Here is a 22,343-nt window from a genome sequence, read left to right on the forward strand (position 1 = left end):
TGATCTACGGTAAACCCATGCTTGTCGTAAGAGTCGACTATCAGGAACGGACTTTATCATTTGTGATGTCTGATTTATCCCGTGGTTCTAACTGTGTTGAAACCTTCGTTTTATTTCCCTTTTACCAGATTTCTTGTAAGTACACAAAAAATCTATCTACTCAAATCTAGTAAACAATTGTCTTGCTTTTCCGGCTGACTAGTATTGTTTAAATATGTTTAGGCTCAGTTGTCGTTGGATAGGCATAGGTTGTCGAATAAGCCTTGGTACTGCATAGTTAATGAGCCGAGTTACGGCGGAGAATTGGGCTTCTCAGACTGTATTCATGTTGGGAATCGAACTCTGTCCTTCGGGCTGACGAACGAACGCTTAACTACTAGCTTAACTACACCTATTAGATAACATTAGTGGTGCACTTGTAAACACACGTCTAAGCTGGTGACTATTTTCGGGCATAAACGACAAATATTGCCCAGGGCTTTGTTTTCATACGTCATGAAATTGTGACGTCAACGACACTCACATGCCTATGGCGTCACTGACAGGTGCCCATCTTACGCTGACTTGTATGGCAAGTTAGCATTTTATTGAGACTAGATATTGTTTTGAAATTATAATAATTACGTTTTCTAATAAGAGTTAAATATTTTCTATACTTACGTTTTATATTTACTGTTGATCTATTGATTCTATCAAAAACGATAAGGTAGCATGTTCACAATAGCTCAAACCCATAAATGATAATATAATTCAATACTCTTAAAGAAAACACACAATGAAGACATATGCCGTGTGCTATTTATCGGGTGAAAACAAACTGCTTAAACAGCATGTTTCGAGACATTGCGTGATTATTAATTTTCACTGACATGTCGGTATGGGAAAAAATATATAAAGAAATACGCAATGTTGTAAGACAGATTTAAAGTAGCATCGTTTTGACATAGTTGTCATTCGGTCGGCGATATGTTTACAACAAAATACAGAAGAATTAATTACATCTATCGTTTACATGTTTTGTTATCTCCAATATGGCGTATGGTCTGATATGTAACCTGAGATCAGGGTACACCATTAGTGGTTTTGAGGGACGGGCGCCATAAGAACCGGTAGTCATGTAAAGCTAACTCTCCTATCATAGAGTCCGCAAAGTATTCTATGAATGGCCCACCCAAAATGGCGACGGTGAGGGATTTGTCAGTGCTCTGAATGTTTTGACTGGTGCAACTTCTCGCGAGTGAGCGTCCAGAACTTGATGATTATTTATGTCCATTGCAGGTGAATCACATTGTCTCCGCTATCTGGATGTTGATATAGCGGTGGATTTGGGATTTGTATGTCCTTTTCAGCCTCGAAATAACGACAATATTTGTAGACAGCCGAGCAGACAGTGGTTACTGGCTGGGTCACTCCTAGATTTGACCAACCAGCGAAATCTACTCGTGTAAGCTTTCCCTCTTTGAGTTGGACTGTGAGACACGGTATCAAAGTTCATAAGTGTTTGATACACAAAAACAAAGAAAATCCGCCGGTCATTGTGGTACGTGAAGCGAATTTGACCCAAAAACATTTTCCGGAAGCTGAGTTTTGTGAACGCTGAGAGACAAGTCAAACTGATGAGAAACTGTCATTTCGTCCGAGGAGTGGCTGGCGTGGGCATTATTTTCTCGACACAGTCAGTGTGAGAGATAATATAAGAAATATCGCATCTTACTTCAGTTAGTGTGATTGTGATAAGTGTTAATATCATTCACAAGTCCTCAGTTTGAGGGAAGGCTACACCATGAAGGAATATAAGGTAGTAGTGCTGGGAAGTGGAGGTGTGGGGAAAAGTGCCCTCACAGTCAAGTTTGTGTCGGGTAATTTTATGGAGAAGTATGACCCCACGATTGAGGATTTCTATCGGAAAGAGATAGAAGTCGATTCAGCGCCATCTGTTTTAGAAATATTGGACACAGCTGGCACGGAGCAGTTTGCCTCCATGCGTGATTTGTATATAAAGAATGGACAAGGATTTGTGATTGTCTACAGCATTACCAGTCTTCAGACTTTCCAGGATATTAAGACAATGAGAGAACAAATTCAGAGAGTGAAAGGGGTGGACAAAATCCCCATGATATTAGTCGGGAACAAAGCTGACTTGGAACATCAACGTGAGGTCCCTTCTACTGAGGGGTCGACACTGGCACAGTACTGGGGCTGTCCGTTTCTAGAAACGTCAGCTAAAAGTACGCAAAATGTCAATGAAGTTTTTATTGAAATTGTTCGAGAGATGAATACAAGCCCAGTAAAGGAAAAGCAAGGCTGCTGTAGTATACTCTGAGGTATGTATATCAGCAACACTCCTTATACTTACACAGTTACCATGGTTACATATGTTTGTTTTCAGCAAAAACTGACAGTCTAAGATATGGAGGTTTACTAAGATATCAGGATATTACAGTGTTTTCTGTTGCCATGAATTAGAACCTCTCATAAGCTGTGAACTTGGACCAGAAAAGGAAATCCTTGAGTTGATTCATACGTTAAAGTTACAGGTCCATAGACACACAAAGACAATGTGAATAGCATTATTATGGACATTTAGTTCGGTGACAGTGTATTGTGGTCGAGGATTCCTAGAGCAGGGATTTATTTGGAGTTGCTCAGAGACTGATAATGGTCACAACAAATGGTCAACAGCCAGTGAGAGTAAACTATTACAATTTCAACATAAAATGTCCTTCAGACTATTCAGAATTTCAAACCATAAAACATTATGTTAACATTATCACTCTTTTTGTGTCAGTTTTGTCTGATAAGGGTGCTCAGTTGGGAGTCCAGGATAAATCCCTTTTAAGTCCTTAGATATTAGAGACTTTTCTGTTTATATTGAACCAGAGCTGTTGTAATTTATCTGTGTAAATATTTAGAAGGCCCCTGGTTCTGTGTTTGGAGAACTTTTCCCAATCACTTTTATGAATGAAAAGTGAAAAAGAAGAAACCAATTACAGTTCTTCATGGGCTGCGTTTTGCTAATGATGAAAACTGTATGAAGAGGACATCATTCCCAGTTGATACGAGATGTGCACAAGTACAAATATACATTATGGTGTCGCTCTATCACACTGTAGAAAGGGTTGTTCGAAATTTGGTCGTAACACCCATGATGCAATGGTTGGTTGATGGTCATACCACGATCCAAGGGTTGGTTAATATGTCATCATAACCATGATCCAGGGGTTGGTTAATATATGGTCATACCAACGATCCAAGGGTTGCTTAATATGTGGTCATACCCATGATACAAGGGTTGTTTAATATGTGGTCATACCCACGATCCAAGAGTTGCTTAATATGTGGTCATACCCGTGATCCAAGGGTTGGTTAATATGTGATCATACCCATGATCCAAGGGTTGGTTAGTATATGGTCATACCATGATCCAAGGGTTGGTTAATGTATGGCCACAGTACCCATACCACTGGTGGTTCATCTGTTAGTTGCTCATGGCAGTTAGTAATGTTTGACTCACTGCAAGGAAGTATGAACTAAATTATCATTATGATGGTCATTGGATAAATTTATCAGTCCCTCCTGTATTCCGCGGCAAATTTTTAAGAATTCTGCGGCAATGTTAAGCAAATTCTGCACCCTATTTTTCAATATTCTGCAAAACATTCTGCTCTTAAACATTTAGGAGAAACAACGAAACATTATACAGACCATAGTTTAATTCTCAAACACAGATATAAAGTTCAGTCGACACATCTTGATTAAGTTTGATGACAAAGCATCCACACCTTTTTCTGTGTTTGAGAATTAAACACTCGCTTAAAGTTATTTCTCTCCTCTCATTCGTAACGTTGATGCAGACGAACAACTTCCGGTTTTATGCAAATAACAATTATATATTTAAACTAAATCTGAAATAATTTCAGTTTTCAAAATGATCGATTTTGAGAACGTAATTGCAGTAACAAATTCATCTAATATTGTTTGAAAGATGCCTAAACCTTCCTTTATTAATAACATATCTTTAATCATGATTATTTTGAAGATGTTGTCACAGTAAATATGTCAGTTCGTTTTATGTGTAAATGATTCTACCTTTGACATTAACTCTACTTTTCTTTTCGGCTGTCAGTCAGTTTTCACAAAATTTTAAAAATCAGCAAATTCCGCGGCAGAAAAGTGGCAAATTATGCACTGATTCTGCAAGAAAGTGCGTTTTCCATGGACCAGACGTTTATCTGCATGGAAAGCTTAATTCCATGAGTTTTTCTGCAGCCACGGAATCGTGGAATCCAGGAGGGACTGATTTATGTTCAAGTTTCATTCATACTGTCACAGCTTTCATGGGATTCTACAAAGCAAGCTAACTGAGAGTGAGAGGAGCTTAGTTATCAGTTCTGTGACTATCTCATCCTACCAGCTACCCATTCACAGAAGGGTGAATGGAATACCTGCAATATGAGGCCAGTGATGTTGAAAAACAACATCATTTACCTCAGCTCAGGGATATATGAACACATATGAAATAACCACAGCACCATGACTGTCATAAGTAAATGTTAAAGGTCACATGCAACCAAAAAATCAAACATAATTAAAACACATTTATCACTTATTCATGACATATAATATACATTTCTGCTTTTAAAAAAGCAAATAAACGCAATTATAAGCGTAAAATCGCGATTCAAAAGTGCAATATTTTGTACTTGGGCTTACTTCCCCCGAAACGAAGCCCTCGGGAGACCGAACCCAGTCACAGCTGGTGGATATGCACTCAAGTGTAACAACAGCTTCCGATTGGCTGTTTCATTTGCTTATATGCTGAGGGTTCATTGTGTGTACAGAAAGATGATCTTTTTGATTGGCATTTTAGAAGTATAGCCAGTCACAAGAAAGTAAGATTCTTTATGGATAACAACTTCTTTTTGTGTGCTTGTTGCGTCGTTTCAGTATGGATTCATATACTGTTGTCAAACAAAATCATATACACGAAAAGAAGTCGTTATCCATTAAGAACGTATATAGAGATGTTGGGTTTGGAAAATACATGTTCTCTGAATTTGTGCTCGATCCAATAAAAATCATGTCAGTAGAGATGGTAAACTACTGCGTGGCTGGAATCTGTCATTCGTCCAAGTACAAAGCAGGACTTAAAACTGACAAGAGTTTGCACCAGTTTCCTTCAGATCCAGTCATCCGAAAAAATGAATGTAGTTTGTTTGCAACCCACAGACATAAAAACATGTCATGTGTATCACACGTGCCTAATTACATAATGTGGCAGACACGGGACTCGGGTGCACGAGTCATAAATCAACTTATTTTCTTTATGTCGTATTGTCTGATAGGTGTTAAGTTCAAATTGCACGTGGTCAATGATTGAAGCTGTGTATTGCATGTTGTCTTTAGCAGACAGGCAGACAGACATACAGGTGTAAATAAACCAGACACTGAGCTTTCTCTGTGACAGTGACTGCTTACCACAATCAACAAGTTGTTTTACGTAACGAGTAGATTATTTACTTGTTTGTGTACACAACCAAGATTAGACTCCTGCTCATGACCTCAGACGCTGGGCATGCATGCTGTTGCAAGCTCCGCGAACCTATTCACTGCGCATGCGTCATGGACGCAGCGCAGCACAGCTGTTGAAACCAGTTTTCCCCCCAGCGCTGGGGGGAATTTAGTGAAACGTTTGAACTCCGATTTCGCGGGCTTTTTTTTCATCACGTTTTTTTCAACTTTATAGGTTGAATTGGCATTTTTGATGATTTGTTTCGGTAAGTGCATACCGAAAGGTACCAGAATCTGCAAAGTTGTGTTTTACGTTGCATGTGACCTTTAAGTTATGAGCGTTATGTCACCTCAGCGTGAAGGTCACTTTGTACAACCCTACCTTTCACTTGGTAGAATACTATAATTATCACACTTGTCATGGGTAATCGCTATTAAAGATATTGCTAGCAGTTATGTCCTGCTTAAGCTATTAATGGCCTTGTTATCAGTGGTTATTAATATTTTTTCTAGATTCTAGGTCTGATGAAACTGTGTTACTGTTTTACATCTTTTGTCAGTCTCAACAGTGATGAGTCATTAAATTGATAATTCTTAACTTCCTCTTCAGTTCTTCTAGTTGTGTGCTTTGTCATGGCATTGAAATTGCTAAGTCTATCATTTAATAAATGTGTCATGAGAAACTATGACGGTTTCCTTGAAAGTAGGAAGGTCTTTTGTGTAATTCAGCACGAAGCATTTTTTGTAGCTGTGTAATAACCAACTTGAAATAAAAGCATGTGAAACAGACAGTCCAGTGATTGATGTTTTGAGCATCAATCGATGCAGTTGCAGTTGGCATACGATGACATGCATGGACAAGGGCAGAGAATAACCACTTGATTTGGCTGGTTAGAGATAATAACAAGCATAGACCAGTTGTAATTTGGTTCCCGGGAACATTATTGTAGGGCTCTATTTAAGAGATGCTATAATCTACTTGCACCAGGTGCAACCTACGATGAAAACCTACTTGCACCAGGTGCAACCTAAGATGAAAACCTACTTGCACCAACGTATGTCATATTTGGGATTTCACTTTCTTAGTAAAGTACAAATTCTAGTACTTTTTTCGGTTGAGTCCCATCCGGGATTCGAACCCGCACCCTCAGTGTGGAAGTCGCGGTGGCTGAGCGGGCTAGGCGGCTGACTTTGTGTGCTGGCGATTAGGTGCCTGACTCTGAGGGTGCGGGTTCGAATCCCGGATGGGACTCAACCGAAAAAAAGTACTAGAATTTGTACTTTACTAAGAAAGTGAAATCCCAAATATGACATATGTTGCATTTGACCACTTTCTAAATGGCATCGTGTAATCACTACTTGTACCAGACAAATTCTGCTTGTCTGACCAGCTTTTATTGTCCCCCATTGCAACACCGAACGGAGGACTGTGTATTCAGCAGCAGCTTGTACGTCCTGTTTCTTGGTAACGGGATATCTCATGAACTGTTGTACCCAATGTCTTCAAATTTGGTAACAGCCTACATTTGGAGATTATGCAGACACCAGTTGATTTTGCTGACCTTGACCTTATTTTCAAGGTCACCACAACTCTTTGACCACTTTCAAAATCTTAATGCGATATCTCACGAACTGTTGTACCCAATGTCTTCAAATTTGGTGACAGTCTACATTGGGCAGCAGACAGAGGGGCAATCTGGGCTACCTTCATCTTATTTTCAGTATGACCCCAACACTTTGTCCACTTTTCGAACTTGTGTTAGCGCAGCATTCCATATAACATTGCAGCCAATATCCTCAGGTTTGTTGACAGCCTATGTTGGGCGATTATCCAGACACAGTTCATTTCATGCATCTTTTGTGTGAGCGAAAGGTACTGAATATGTTTTAAATATTTCATTCTTCTTTACCGGCGGGGAACATTGCCATGTTAGTGGCAAGCACTTGTTGCAACATGTAATGAAAGAAACATGCTTATGAAGTATTTAAATGTTTTATTCAGAGTTAAGCTGCCCAGCAATGACTTGTACCTCTTGCAGGTTAAACTAATAATGTTGCACTTTGTAATATTGGGTTGCACCAGTGCAAGTAATAAATCCTGAAAAGGAAAATTTAAAGATAAGTAAGATATATTTGAGGTATGTAGATTGCTGAAATGTTTCTAGTGTGAGAAGAATAAACTTTTCTTTCATTTGATATCTTGTTAAACATTTGTGAAGTTGGCAAATCAGCAGGGCTTCAGGCAACTTTTTAACATCAAGAGTATGTTTCCTTATTGTTTCAATGCAGGAGTACTGGAAAACCTCAAGCGTACATTCAAGGTACTGAATGGAATTAAATGGAGCACCAGTGATATTGTGTTTCCTTTCATATATGCACCACATTGTAGCTATGCTTGTGTAAATAGCTCAATAAATAATAAAACAATACTTTTTTTTATAAATACATTCACCATAGCTGTGGTGCATTTCTAATATGTTTTCTACATTTTTTCCTACCGCATCATGCATATATTTTATCCATACATACACTGATGCTGCCTTTACCTGGAGCCCTGAATCAGTAATGAATCCACAGAAGTAATTAAAAAACAAAAAATATACCCTTCATACACAGTGACTGAAGTACAACTGACACTGGTAACTGTTTGTGGTCATGATGTAAGGTCTAACATATAGCTCCAGTCAGCATGCTTTGTTTATAAGCTCAAGGAACAAGGGTGAATTATTGCTGTTAATCTCTTGATGGATTAGCCTTGTCGTAAATTGCTGTGTCAGCATAATGTGATTATCAAGCACTGGCTATGAGAGGTTGACAGGCAGGACTAATTACTGAATATGGTTGATCCCTCTTATGCAACCTTAGACATACCTGTGTGGGCTATTGTGTTGAATCTGGCATGTATTTATCAGGATGCTGATCTCAGTACCTTTAGTTTCGTCAATTGTTTTACCTCCACACACTAGAGGTTACTATCCACAATGAATTATGGTCGATAAGCATTCAGCCTAAGTATTATTAAACATGAATCATACCTTTATGTGACTGTTATGGTGTTATTCACATGATTAGGGAGTGTTCAGAAGTGTGCTAATCCTGAGCCCTAAAGGCTTGACATCTTGATTATGACATAGAATTTTGGGTCTTCAGATCGGTTTGTTTTTGTATAATTACGATCCAATGACAATGTCAAATTCATCCGTAATTTCATTCTCTTCCCACAGAGGTTACTTCTGTCATATCTTATTACGTATCCTCTGTCCTAATACGACCAGGTTTCCCAGTTCTTGTAAGATCCCTAGGGGCCAAAAATCGCAACACAAAGTTTTTCCCTTCTTTCTTTCCAATCCAATCACGTTACATCGACTTACATCCAATACAGGGCTCTACATTGCGAGTGAAACAGTCGCATATGCGAGTGAATTTTCGAAGTGGCGACTAAAAATAATAAAACAGTTATGAAATGGCGACTGCTACATTTGGTGTCATTAACTTCCATCCTTAAACAATTTCCCTCAGATAATAACAACACATTATTCTTAAAACGATTGCAGTTTTTATTCATCATGATAATCAGTTCATTTCCGAGTTTACAAAAATAGATATCTAGGTCACACAAAGGGAGGTAAGCGAATGCAAATGAGATCCCAAGATTCATTGCTCGAGCATGCGCAAAACTGCTAACCTAGTTTTTACACTCTATATATAGACATCTTATGTCAAAAATACGCTAAGGGCGTAAGCCATATGCAAATTAGGTTTCCCAAAACTCAATTAGTCTTGGTGAACATGCGCAAAGCTGCAACCTTATACTTCCGTGTTTAACCATGGCAACGAAGAAAACAAACCCTAGACCGATATCGGCCTATTTTTCCAAACCCCAAACAACAAAAATCTTGAATGAACAAACTCAAGTTGGCAGTGAAAAGAAACAAAATGATAACCAGACTACTGTTGAAACACAGAAAGAAAGTATGCCATCAGTTAATGTGCGTGAATTCAGACCACTTTGGCTGTCAATTTTTTCATGGCTTCGTTATGACAAAGAACAAAATACAATGCATTGTGACTTTTGTCGACAGGCCGGTCATCATTTGGCAGGCAACACAGACTTTGTAGATAGAACTAACAAGTTCAAACGGGAAAACATTCACGCTCACAGCATTAGCGTGAGACATGGAAAGTGCCGTGATCATATTGTTAATAAATCGGGCAAACTATCGTTTGAAACCTCAACCATTGCAAAACAATTTTTGGAGGCTGAAGTGAAGTCTAATGAAAAGGATCTCACAGATCTAACAATAAAGTTTAACACTGTGTATTGCATAGGGAAGGAAGAGATGTCTTTTACTAAACTAAAACCTTTGCTGTTGCTTCAGCGTAAAAATGGGCTCCCGGTTACACTTGCTTACAGTAATGATGTTAGGTGTGGAGAAATGTTGGCAACCATTGCAAGTACAATCAGAGATGAGACAATGGACCTTATCAATGACTCACATTACTTATCAGTTATGATTGATGGTGCCACAGACTCTTCTGTGTCAGAAAATGAAGTGATCTATGTAAGAACAGTATTAAATGGCAAAGCAGAAAACAAACTTGTTGAAGTTATTGCCATCGAACATGGTCATGCTGAGGGTGTTATCTCTGCTACTAAATCAGCTCTTTCGAGAGTAGGAATCAGTGATGAAACATTGACATCTAGAATTGTTGGGTTTTGTGCCGATGGAGCGAATGTCAATATGGGCCAGAGGAATGGTGTTGTTTCACTGTTACGACATGATGTTCCCCATTTAATAGATTTCCACTGCATGGCACACAGGCTGGAGTTAGCCCTTTTGAAGCTTCAGAAACAATCCCCTATTATGCAGTCAGTCAACGACTGCCTACATCTCATTTGGAAGACTTACCACTTCAGTCCCAAAAGCAAAAGAGAACTCAAGATGATAGGAGAGGAACTTGAAGCCAGGATATATTCACCAGCCCCAGTGAAGGGTACCAGATGGGTTCCCCAATTAGACAGGGCAATGAGGGTCTTTCTACAAGGAAAGAAAGATGAAGATTTGGCCACAGGTCATGGACAGTATACAGCAGTCTATACACATATGGAAAGTCTGGCTGCATCATCATCTAATGCAGATATTGCAGGAAGAGGAAAGAAAATACACAAACAAATGAAAGATTTGGTGTTCACAGGGTTTTGTCATTTCATGTCTGATCTCTTTGGTGAGGTGGCTTTGTTGAGCCTGAAACTACAGTCTAGTACTCTGATTCTTCCTACAGCAGTTGCATCCATCCAGGATTGTCTGGAAACCATCACAAGCATGAAACAGGATTACATTCCAGGGGGACTGTACGAGAAATTTGGGCTGTGTATTGAAAGCCAAGAAAATCTCACGGGTCCAATCAAATTTCAAGGCATTGAAATGACTGGTAGTGTTGGTGTGGCCAAAGAAGAACTGAACAAACATGTTGCATCTACCGTTGACATCACCATCAAGGAGTTGGAGTCCAGGTTTGAGAATCTGCTTGGTTCAAATACAAATGAAGGGGCCCAAGGCGCTGTGAAGAGCTTCAAGGTGTTTAATCATGACACCTGGCCAGAGAGTAAACGGGAACTTGTACACTTTGGAAATCATGAAATAGATGTTCTGTGTGATTGGTTCAGAGTCCCCCTTGTCTCTGCTGGATGCAATGTGGAGGCACTTCAGACAGAGTGGAGGCAGATGAAAGTCTTCGTGGCAAACACCTTCAAGGATAAATCTTACTCTGATCTCTGGCAAATCCTACTCAGCAAGGATCCATACAAAACAGATTTCTGCAATATACTTCATATTGTGAGGATCATGTTAACCCTGCCGATTAGCTCTGCTGAATGTGAACGGGCTTTCTCAGCTCAGAAAAGAATTAAAAGTGATGTTAGGAGCTGCTTGTCTGTGCAAAGACTGTCTGATTTGATTTTGATTTCATCAGAAGGCCCTGACCTTGCTGAGTTTAACCCAGAGAAGTCCGTTAATAAATGGATGTCTAATGGCAAGAGAAGGATTGCTGGTGGCCCTGGACAAACAGATTGGTCAAAGAACATTGTGACTGTGAAACCAAAGTGTGAAGACAAAATCTGAGTCCTCAGTGGCAGTTATAGAAAAGCAGGAAACTTTAGTCAGTAGTTAAATATGTCTGCATTTAATTGAAGTTTCTTTGATACAGTGACACTTGACAACGTTAAAATTTTTCTGAAACAGGATGTCATTCTGAAGCTTCAGATCCGGAATACCCAGTCCTGCTAAAGCAATCATTTTTCTTATCATTATGATGTAATATGTTCAATGTTAATAGTTAACTCAAAGTAAGCCAGTTACTATGTGTGTTGATACCTCATAAAGTAGCTTCCAGATGGCATATTTCTTTTGAAATAGTTTGTTTTTGAATCACTGTACAGAGTGAGGAAATAAAACAAAACGTTGGTTGGAACTGTAGTAGTTTATTCACAAAATACTAGGTGTAATACCACCACATGTGTCTGGCTAGTAAATTTTCTATTTGGCTAGTAAAAGAAAAAAATTGCTAGTCAAAGGTCAACTAAATAAAATTATGTCCGTAGAGCCCTGCAATATTGCGGCTACATTGGAGTAAGTTGATCAGCATGCAAAGGATAGATTTGGCATGTCATGTTTAAGAGAATAAAGTTAAGATTGGTTACCTCCAAGGATGCATATTATTGAAAGATGGTACTTCTTGTGGCCCTGCCTTGTACTTGTTTAGGGAATAAAGCTAGGATTGGTCACCCTGCTTGATGTGTCATATTGATAGATGGTTCTTGTTGATTTACCTGACACTCATTAATAAGGGAATTAAGCTTAAAATGGTAACCTCTCTGGATGTGTCATATTAAAAGATGGTTCTTGTTGCTCTGCCTGACACTAGTTGTGATAGGAATAAAGTTAAGAATGGTAACCTCTCTGGATGTGTCATATTGAAAGATGGTGCTTGTTGATGCCCTGCCTGACACAAGCTGCTAAGGTTAAGATTGGGTACCACCTTGGATGTGTCATATTGTTGGTGCTCTGCCTGATACTGGTTGTTACGGGAATAAAGTTAAGATTGGATCACCCCCCTGGATGTGTCATATTGAAAGATGGTGCTTGTTGATGCCCTCCCTGGCTCTTGTTGTTAAGGGAATAAAGCGAAGATTGGTCACATTGGAGTCAGTTTACTGTGTGTCATCAAGGTATTGATACCTTGGTAAATGGTATCTTTTGAGTAGTATAAACCAAACAGATAACCTACACAACTGGATAAATGAATCCATAGCATGTCAGTGAAATAGTCTTGAACATGTCAGGCTCAAGTTACATAAAAAAACACTATGTCATATTGAATGTAAGGATTGATATAAAACACAAAGTTCATTTGATACTCATGAACATCCAGGTTAGAATTGGTCTACAACCACCCATGCTTATCACGAGAGGCAGCTAATGGATCAGGTTGTCAAACTCACTGACTTGATTGACACATGTCATTGTTTCCCAAAGATATTTAATACTCTTTACATGCAAATAAGTTATCAGTGTTTGAGAGTTTCAGGATTTTGTATTCAGAAAGGTGTCATTTAATGCCACATAGTAAACATAGCTTCTGAACTCTACCAGTCTGCAACTAGCAGATTTAGCAGATTCATTTTGAATCATTGGAACAGCAGAAATATTCCTTTAAACATATGTGTAGTATATCCTAATATTAATAATGAACCATGCGAATTAGTGCTGTGCAATATAACCGGTTTACTGATATTTGAAAGGTGACTATGCTTGTCATAAGAGGCGAATAATGGGATCGGGAGGTCAGGCCCGCTGTGACTTGGATGACACATGTCATCCGTTCCCATTGGATAGATAGACGCTCGTGCTGTTGATCACTGGATTGTCTGGTTCAGACTGCATTACTTATAGTCCGCTGCAATACAGCTCTAATATTGCTGAGTGAGACATAAAACTAAACTCACTCACTCACTCTATTATCAACCATGTGGTGTAGTGTTATTCTCAAAGAATAGAAATATGTAGTATGTCATAATGACTAATAATAAACCATATCAATCACCAGTTTGAATCATAGGGTGCCATATTTCCCAGGAACTCTAGTAATGTTTGAATATAAATATGTAGCATATGATAATCACTGATGACAGACCATGTAAGCTTTAAACCATGTTGTGTGGTTTCCTAGTTTTGTTATGTAGTATTAGAAATTGACCGATGACATTCCTGGGTCGCCTGTTAAATAAAATAAATAAAGGAAATAAAGCTCGACTACAGTAAGTGTGATGTATTGTGACTAGGTGGTTGACTTTGTGTAGCTGGGCGTGGACAGTGACTTCTACACATTATCAATATCTTAGAGCAGGATGACAAGTTGATCTCCACGTTTACTGTATAAATTATTCGAACTGTTATCAGATCGCTTATTGAAGGTATGTTGCCTAAGATCCCATGATCACCTGGACCTTTACTTTTGTGAGTCAGGAAAGAAAACTGTGTATATTTTCATTTTAGAGTGGTGTGCTGTGGTAGACATGTTATAGAGAGTAGGATCTCTAAACGGTGAATAAGAAAACATATATACCTAAGGTATAAGTATTTCTTAAAAAGTAAGCGAGTATACTTTTGCACTGGTTTTAGCAATATTACAGCGGGGAACACCAAAACTGGGCTTCACACATTGTGGGGAATCAAACCCTGGTCTGCAGCATGATAAGCAAACGCCTCAACCACTAGCCTATCCCACTGCCCTTAAGGCGAAACAAAACCTGGGTCGTCACTGCAAAGAATGGACTCCTTAACCATTTTGCTTGCTCACCAGCAGATGAAGTGAAGTATATGTGTTTATGTAACTGAAATATTTGAAGTTACAAAGTTCAGTTATGAAGATAAACATTTGACATCTTAATCAGCTTACTGCTGGCACGACAAGTATTTCCTATACTTAAGTTGGGAGGGTGGGGTAGCTTAATGGTTAAAGTGTTCACTCATCACACTGACGACCCGAGTTTGATTCTTCACATGGGTGTAATGGTTTCTGGTATCCCCTACTGTGATGTTGCTGGAATCTCGTTAAAAGCATCATGAAACTAAACTCATTCACTAAATATTATGGGTGAGTGAGTAAGTTTAGTTTTACGCCACACTCAGCATTGTTCCATCTATATGGCGTCCGTCTTGGTCTGTAAATAATTGAGTCTGGACCAGACAATCCAGTGACCAACAACATGAGCATCAATCTGCGCATTTGGGAACCGATGACATGTGTCAATCAAGTCAGCAAGCCTGACCAGCTGATCTCATTAGTCCTAAACATCAGGGATTGGGAAAGGCAAGGGGGGGCGTGGGCCATTTTGCACATTAGAATAAGACATAGCCCATTAAAATTTGGAAGTTTACTATTGATACAAGGGCAGTGGCCCATTCTAAATTCAGAAAATGGCTAATAATCCTGAAAATGGCCCAAGTTCTCTTTCCCAATCCCTGAGCATCTAGACAATATTTATCAAGTTTACCCGCCTTGTCAGTTTTACGAAAACATTCCATGGGCACGACACATTTTTATATTTTTACATAAAATTTATCATGTTAATCAGTGCTGTTTAGCTGAAATAGTACTGTCATTACTTGTCAAATGAACTGTATCTCAACAGATTAATACAACATAAGCATGACACAACAGTTCTGGCCTATAGTTGTATACATCAGATTCCACAATACAGTAGTCGTGACCAGCGGGGAGGTGAGACAAACAAACTGTTGTGCTGTTCACTGAATGATGTAAAGGACCACGAGACAATTGGGGATGAGAGATGTGTCCGGGATAAAGTTCTGCGACTTACTGGATGTCGTGTGACGTGTGACTGAATGTAAACACGGCCTTTTCCTTCCACGCTTCCTGCTCTGAGGGGTGGTGGTGCAGTTGCCTACTGGTTAAAGCATTTGCTTGTCATGATGAAGACTGGAGTTCAGTTCCCTTTATGGATGGGAAGTCTAGTTCTAGGATCTCATGCAGGGATGAGAAGGTGATAGGGTAGGCTAGTGGATAGAGTGTTCGTTTGTCATTCTGAAGACCCAGTTTAATTCCCCAGATGGGTGCATTGCATAAAGCCCTTTTTTGTGACCTCTGCAGTGATATTGCTGGAATATTGCTGAAGTGGCATAAAACTGAACTCCCTTTCTCATGACTGGGTGTTGTTAAAATATTGCTAAGAGCAGCAATAACCAAAACTCACTCGTTCCTACGTGTAACTCAATCAACAACTGATGTTTGATGGGCTGAAGTAATCCCTAAACATTGGCATCACCCAGGTACAACTAGTGTTTAATGTTCTGTAGGAATCACCAAGTCCAGTTTGGTGACGAAAGTACAACACTGTTTGATGTTAGCCCCAAATATTAGCGTGCCCCAAGTACATCTAAGGTTTGATGTTTTACAGGAATCCTCAGATTCTTGTAAAGAAAATAGGGACAATTTTTTTATGGAGTGAATGAGTATGTACGGTTGTTTTACACAATTTTTTGCACTATCCCGACAATATCACCAGGAACTGGACTTCATACATAGTACCCATATGGAGAATCAAACCTGGGTCAATGATATGAAGAGCAATACTTTAACCACTAGCCTACCTCCACTGCCCTATAACAGACGACATGATGCTTTAACTGATGTATTAATATCCTTGCTCAGTTACTTGCATTCCAAGAGCAACGCTGTGTAGATTTGCTTCCTTTTAGTGTGACAGGATCCAGTGATGGTGTGTTCAAATCAACGGACATTAATCATGTCTCCAGGTTTGTCATCAGTGTTCTGATCCGCATCACTTCAGGCTTTTCCTCTCACATGAGGTCCGCTGAAGTAGCGTGGTGATTAAGTGTTTGCTTGTCACGCCAAATACCCGGGTTTGATTCCCCACGAGTACAATGTGTGATGCCCATCTCTGGTGTATCCCATCGTGATATTGCTGGAATATTTCTAAAAGTGTAAAAACTAAACTCGCTCACTTGCTCATTCCTCTCACATGAAGTGGACAGGCTGTGATTTATTTAGAATAGTTTTCATCATGTTCAAAGTGGCATTGAACCCGTCTCAATCAATCAGTCAATCAATCAATCAATCAATCAGGTAAGTTTCACTCACTCACTCACTGACTCACTCAGCTAAGTGTGTAAGTTGCACGCACTTGTTGATTACTTCACTGTCCTACCAGCTAGTGGTCTCCCTTGTAAATATACTGATAAGAGGCAAAAAATAATGATGGTTTAACTTTTTTTTCGGGTGTCCAGATGTTTAGACAAATCATCAGAGTTTTTTGATATCACATGAAAATTTCATATTGTTGCAATGTATTAGTGAGCAAAGCAATACGATATGTAACATTGTATATGATCGTTCTTCTTCTTCTTGCTGTGGCTCATAGGGACCCCGTGAAGGTTTGGGGTAGAATAGGCCTTCAGCAAGCCACGTTTGCTATAAAAGGCGACTCTCCTTGTCGTGAGAGGCAATTAACAGGATTGGATGGTCAGGCTTGCTGTCTTGGTTGACGTCATTGTTCCCAATTGCGCAGATTGATGCTCATGCTGTTGATCACAGGATTGTCTGGTCCAGACTCAATTATTTACAGACCGAGACCACCGCCACATAGAGGGAATATTGCTCATGCACTCATGCCCTCACTCACTCATCATTAAGGTGGTTACAACTCCCATGCCACAACATAGACTTATAGCACAAAGTTTGATCTAACACTAAATACAGCTGCCAGTGTCCAAAGTGTGTCCTCTTTTATTCCATCTTCAGTAGCCCGTACTTGCCATAACCGACAACTAATGGAATCGAGTGGTCAGACTCACTGACTTGGCAAACACATCATCCTATCCCATTTGCGTAGACTTATGCTCATGCTGTTGATCATTGGATTGTCTGGTCCAGACTAGATTATTTCCAGACTGCTGCCATACAGCTGGGAATATTACCGAGTGTGGTGTTTCACAGCAAACCAACCACCCAATCTTGTATTCCATAACAGGATGTGCACAGAAGCCTACAACAGCTGGCAGCCATTGATCAGGGGATCAGAAAGTCAGAGACATGTTTGAAGTCTCGTCAGCACCTGCAGCAAATGGGAGAACAAGATCATTAGCACTGTGGCACATCATTATGTCATTCGTCAGTAACACGCAACCATTTGTCTTGCATTATTGACAAGCTGCTTCTCCAAGGTCGACACAGCCTTGAAAAGGCTTGAATGTAGGTCCATGTGGAAAATCTTGATTTATGGTTTCAGCCCTATGAGACCTTGAACTAATACATGACATACTTTAATGACACAGCTCTTGATAAATGTGGTAAAATTTATGACTGACCTAATTAATTGTAATGTTTGGTTGTGAAAATATGGGGTATTTTTTATACAGTTCAGTGTTCACTCACTCACTCACTTCTTAGGTGTGTCCCTTTGGTCTACCAGGATCAGCATATAATCATCTGTTCCAAGAATCTTAAAGACTATCTGCATCAGTTCATATCTACATCCATGATTCAGCTGACAATTTGGTTTGTGACTGAATTTACGTTGGAAATTTGTTTGTGTTGTTTAATTTTCTAGCTGTGTGGCAGTGGTTTGTAAATAATTAGGTGTGGGTCATTCAGTCCAGTGATCGGCATCATGAGCACCTATCTATGTATTTGGGATACAATGATGTGTCAACCAAGCCAGCGAACATGACCACCTATTTGCCTCTGCATGGGCTACTTAAGACCAATTGCAAGCCACAAGTACATTATCATCACCGAAGCCACGTCCTCACCCGTTAATGATGTGAAGGACAGATCCATTAATACTGTTGGGCTGCTGTTGGCAAAGTCATCTAGGGTGTTGCCAGACTTGTTGATCACGTGACAGTGGTCATGCCGAAGGAGAAACTGTCACAGTCAGCGAAGTGAGTATTATGGTCACATGTTGATGAGTCTCAGAAGACTTCCTCCCTTGGCTGCTAGCTGCTGACAGTCCCACTGTGTCCGGACAGGTCCCAGTGTTGTCATGTCTGTAGTAGCTTGGAAGACATTTTGTAAGGATGGTGTGTCATGTCATGTGATAATCAACAGTATGAATTGTTGGAAATCTTGCAGGTTGATTGTGTGGAGTGATTTAATTGTTTAATTCTCATTGTGTGAGAAAATAATGAATGATCATCTCACAAGCAATCATGAATCAGAACATGGGGTGAGGATTTTGTCAGCAGGTCGGGGACATAATGTTTAATTATTGTTCAACTGAATTTGGAGATCACAGTCAGAGGTATTAATATGCCACCACACTGTTTTGGCAGTTCTGTGTCAACACCAAATCTGAAATAGCTTACTATGGTAAACTGTGTCTATAATGAATACAAACTAATGGATAAAATGAGAGGCTGTTTTAATCCTAACCATAATCCTAGGGCCTTGATTTTTCGAAGCTGTCTTAGCGCTAAGATAGTTGTAAGTACCATAATTTAATGACTATCTTACTCTAAGAGAGCTTCAAAATGTCAAGGCCCAGTATTTTTCACAAATTGTGTATAACAAACAACAGTTGTAACATTCTGAAGTTCATGATTTCTTAAGTAAGGGAGTCAGTGAGCTTAGTTTCAAAGGGACTTTAGCAATATTTCGTCTTTATAATATGACAGAGGACACCAGAAATGGGCTTTACAGATTGTGTACCCATGTAGGCACTCAAACCTGGGTCTTCATCATAACTAGCATATGCTTTAACCATTAGGTTATCCTACCCACCTATTGGTGCTTTAAGATTAATCGTAACAGTAGCGTTCTCCACGTCATAACCAAATAATAACTTCTTCAACTAATACCATAATACTGGCAAATTATGGCAGTCTTGGTCATAACATGCGGCAGTTTGACAAAAAAAATTTAAATTGATAAAATTTTAACGTAATTGGCTCTTCAGTTAATTAATTGAAGAGCATGTTTTTAGCCTTGCAGGGATTTATTTGTAGGGGATCAGAGACTAGATGATATTCAGCTTCAAGTTTGCAGCAAATGTCAGCAAAAATTCCCAAGATGGAATTAAAAGGTTCCCAATTCATGTTGATATAGTTACATCTAAAGTGATGGCTTGATTGAGTCGACTTGCATTTCATTGATTTCAGGATCAGTACACATTGTAAAACAGAAGGGGCTTTGATGTGCAGTTTTGATTATTGAATGTAATGCAAGAATGCCATATTAAACATGTATGGTTATCTCTCAAATTTAAGACAATGGATACTTTAAAAATAAAAAACAAATTTAACAATATATCAATTTTGCCGATTTTTCTTTTCTTGGAGTGCAAGATCGCAAGTAGAAAAAAAAGAACATAAGATTAAATTTCCTTTTAGATGTATCTTCAAATATTGTCAAAGTTACCAATTCCATTTGTTGTTCTTTACATCTGTATTTTGAGCTCATCTGTATCTGTTCCTTTTGGTCACATCTACAGGATATCGGTTTCTTTTTAGCACATCTACAGTATATCGGTTTCTTTTTAGCACATTTACAGTATATCTGTTCCTTTTGAGCACATTTAAAAGTTTAGTTTTTGAGGAAGGGTAGCATGTCATAAGCGTTCACTTGTCAAGGGTTTGATTTCCCACATGGGTACAATGTTTGGTGCCCATTTCTGATGTTCACTGCCGTGATGTTGCTGGAATATTGTTTGTAGCATAAAACTGTAGTCATTCACATATTCATTTTTAGCACATATGCAGGTAAAATTCACATATTAAGCACATTTGCTGTTAAAGTCTACTTTCTAAGCATAATTGCTGTTCTGTTATCTTGTGCTCAGCAGACCAAAACAAACAGTACTTTTCTTCCTGTTTGATCATTTTTGTTTGGGGTTGATTGATCAGTTAATGAGTCCTATCAAAATTATTGCCACATGATTAAATGCACCATGCATAACATGCTGTTAAAATCTCCCCTTGATCCAAAACATAATTTATTTCAATTGCTTGAGATTCTAAAACCCAGTCATAAACCTGTTTGATGCCACATCACACGATTTAACGATGGGTAATTATAAAGTCAGTTTCATTCTGTTTCTGTTGAGAGACCCATTAGATGACACATACTTGTGAAATGTGTCTGTGTCATGGGTCATTGTAGTTGCCATGGCGACATTTCCTTCCAAATAAGGAATTCTCTACTTATCCTCCCAGTTTTTCTTTGGTAAGGATAAGTCCACAAGTATCTGTAGGATCATCACAAGTGCGTTTGCTTTGTTAGCTTTAACGTGGTAATCAAGTAAGAGGCTTCCGGATCTGAGTGATCAGCAATGCCTCAACTATACTCCTGGAGTAGAACACATATGGGAGGGTTTAATATGTCACCATTATACATGGGTTCAGTAGAATCATAACATCTTGAAAATAGTCAGTTGAGTTGGTCAAACAGCTTGTATTGTGTAGTGAGCATGGCTATGATTATTATTAGGCCAAACTGATTTTGTTTCTTGTTCCATGGATTTGCCAGTCTCACTTGTTTAAGAATGGGGAAAAACATTTAAAAAAACTAATTTTCTCACCTCCAAAAGTACTAATGTATTCATTGGCAAAAAATGTCCCCTTACAAGAATTGTTTTAGAATATTTTATTGCCACATGTACACTTCTTGAAGTGCGGAAAGTAAAATACTTTTGGTATTTGAAAGGAACATTATTTTGACTGGTGGGTTTTTTAAAATATTTTTTTTCCTCCTGCCTTTAGGTTTACTGAGGACAGAAATCTGTCTTTACCCATTCTACCTATGCTGGGAATTGAACATAAGTTTTCAGTGTTACACAGCTTTAACTTTCTGGAAAAAACATTTCAAGTCCATTAACAGGTACAAAGGTTCCTACAGTCAAATTGATCAAACAGTTTGTGAGTCATATTATGATGGTTAAGGTAAAGACTTACTTACTTTAATATTGCTGAGTGCGGCATAAAACTAAACTCACTCACTCACTCACTTTACTTATGATGGGAAGCTTACTAGAGTATTTGGAATGAATATGGTGGGAAGGGAGGGGTAAGCACGTGAGTTTGATTTTATGATTTTTTCAGTAAAATTCCAGCAAATATCATATGAGATAGAGGGACACCAAGAAGGGGCTTCACATATTGTGAGTGAGTGAGTGAGTTTAGTTTTGCATCACTTTAGGAATATTTCAACAATATCACAGCACGGGACACCAGAAATGGGCGTAATGCTGTGTGATGAGTGAAGCTCTTATCCTCTAGATGACACCACCACCGTAATACATTATACACATGAGAAATCAAACCTGGGTCTTCAGCCCGCAGAGTGAATGCCTTAAATTAGTAAAAACGCATTATAGGTCGGTTATAAGGCTATGATAGGAGGCTTAGATGTTGAACCTCAAGGGGTCAAGCTTGTCTTAAAGTAAAATCTTGTTTTCTGCGTATTCCTTATTTGTGGCTCACTCATCCAATTGTGTTTTTTCAAAGTTGCCTCTGTTCACGTAGCAGAAAATGGGTACCTGGTAGGATAAGTAATGATGCCAGTAACTTTCCAGTGCCTCACAGTTGAGAATATCCGGGGTAATAATTATCAGATGATGCACCGCTGAATAACTTTGAGTTTGATACCAGACACAGTAGAAATCCATTGTTGTTATTATATATCGCTAATATTATTATTTAGTCATGACTATTACAGTGTGTCAAACCTCAGATGGTATTATGTAGGACCCTTCACCTTCAACACAAAGGTGTTTGACAGTGGTACAGATTCCA

General features: G+C 38.9%; 2 protein-coding genes across 2 annotated transcripts in view; both read left to right on the plus strand.

Annotated features, from left to right (window-relative positions):
- Positions 1-1,170: 1,170 nt before the first annotated feature.
- The window catches only part of LOC137281633 (ras-related protein Rap-2c-like), a 50,423-nt gene continuing 29,250 nt past the window's right edge, over positions 1,171-22,343 (plus strand). Inside the window, exons 1-2 of the mRNA XM_067812993.1 lie at positions 1,171-1,185; positions 1,279-2,324. Of these exons, the coding sequence (XP_067669094.1) occupies positions 1,784-2,323 (540 nt within the window). The 5' untranslated portion in view covers positions 1,171-1,185; positions 1,279-1,783 and the 3' untranslated portion in view covers position 2,324. The remainder of the gene's footprint in view (positions 1,186-1,278; positions 2,325-22,343) is intronic.
- LOC137280983 (zinc finger protein 862-like) lies at positions 9,570-11,633 on the plus strand. The gene has a single exon (XM_067812153.1). It carries the CDS (start codon positions 9,570-9,572, stop codon positions 11,631-11,633), a length of 2,064 nt encoding a protein of 687 aa, XP_067668254.1.

Source organism: Haliotis asinina, chromosome 4 (assembly GCF_037392515.1).
Source record: "Haliotis asinina isolate JCU_RB_2024 chromosome 4, JCU_Hal_asi_v2, whole genome shotgun sequence".
NCBI lineage: Eukaryota > Metazoa > Mollusca > Gastropoda > Lepetellida > Haliotidae > Haliotis > Haliotis asinina.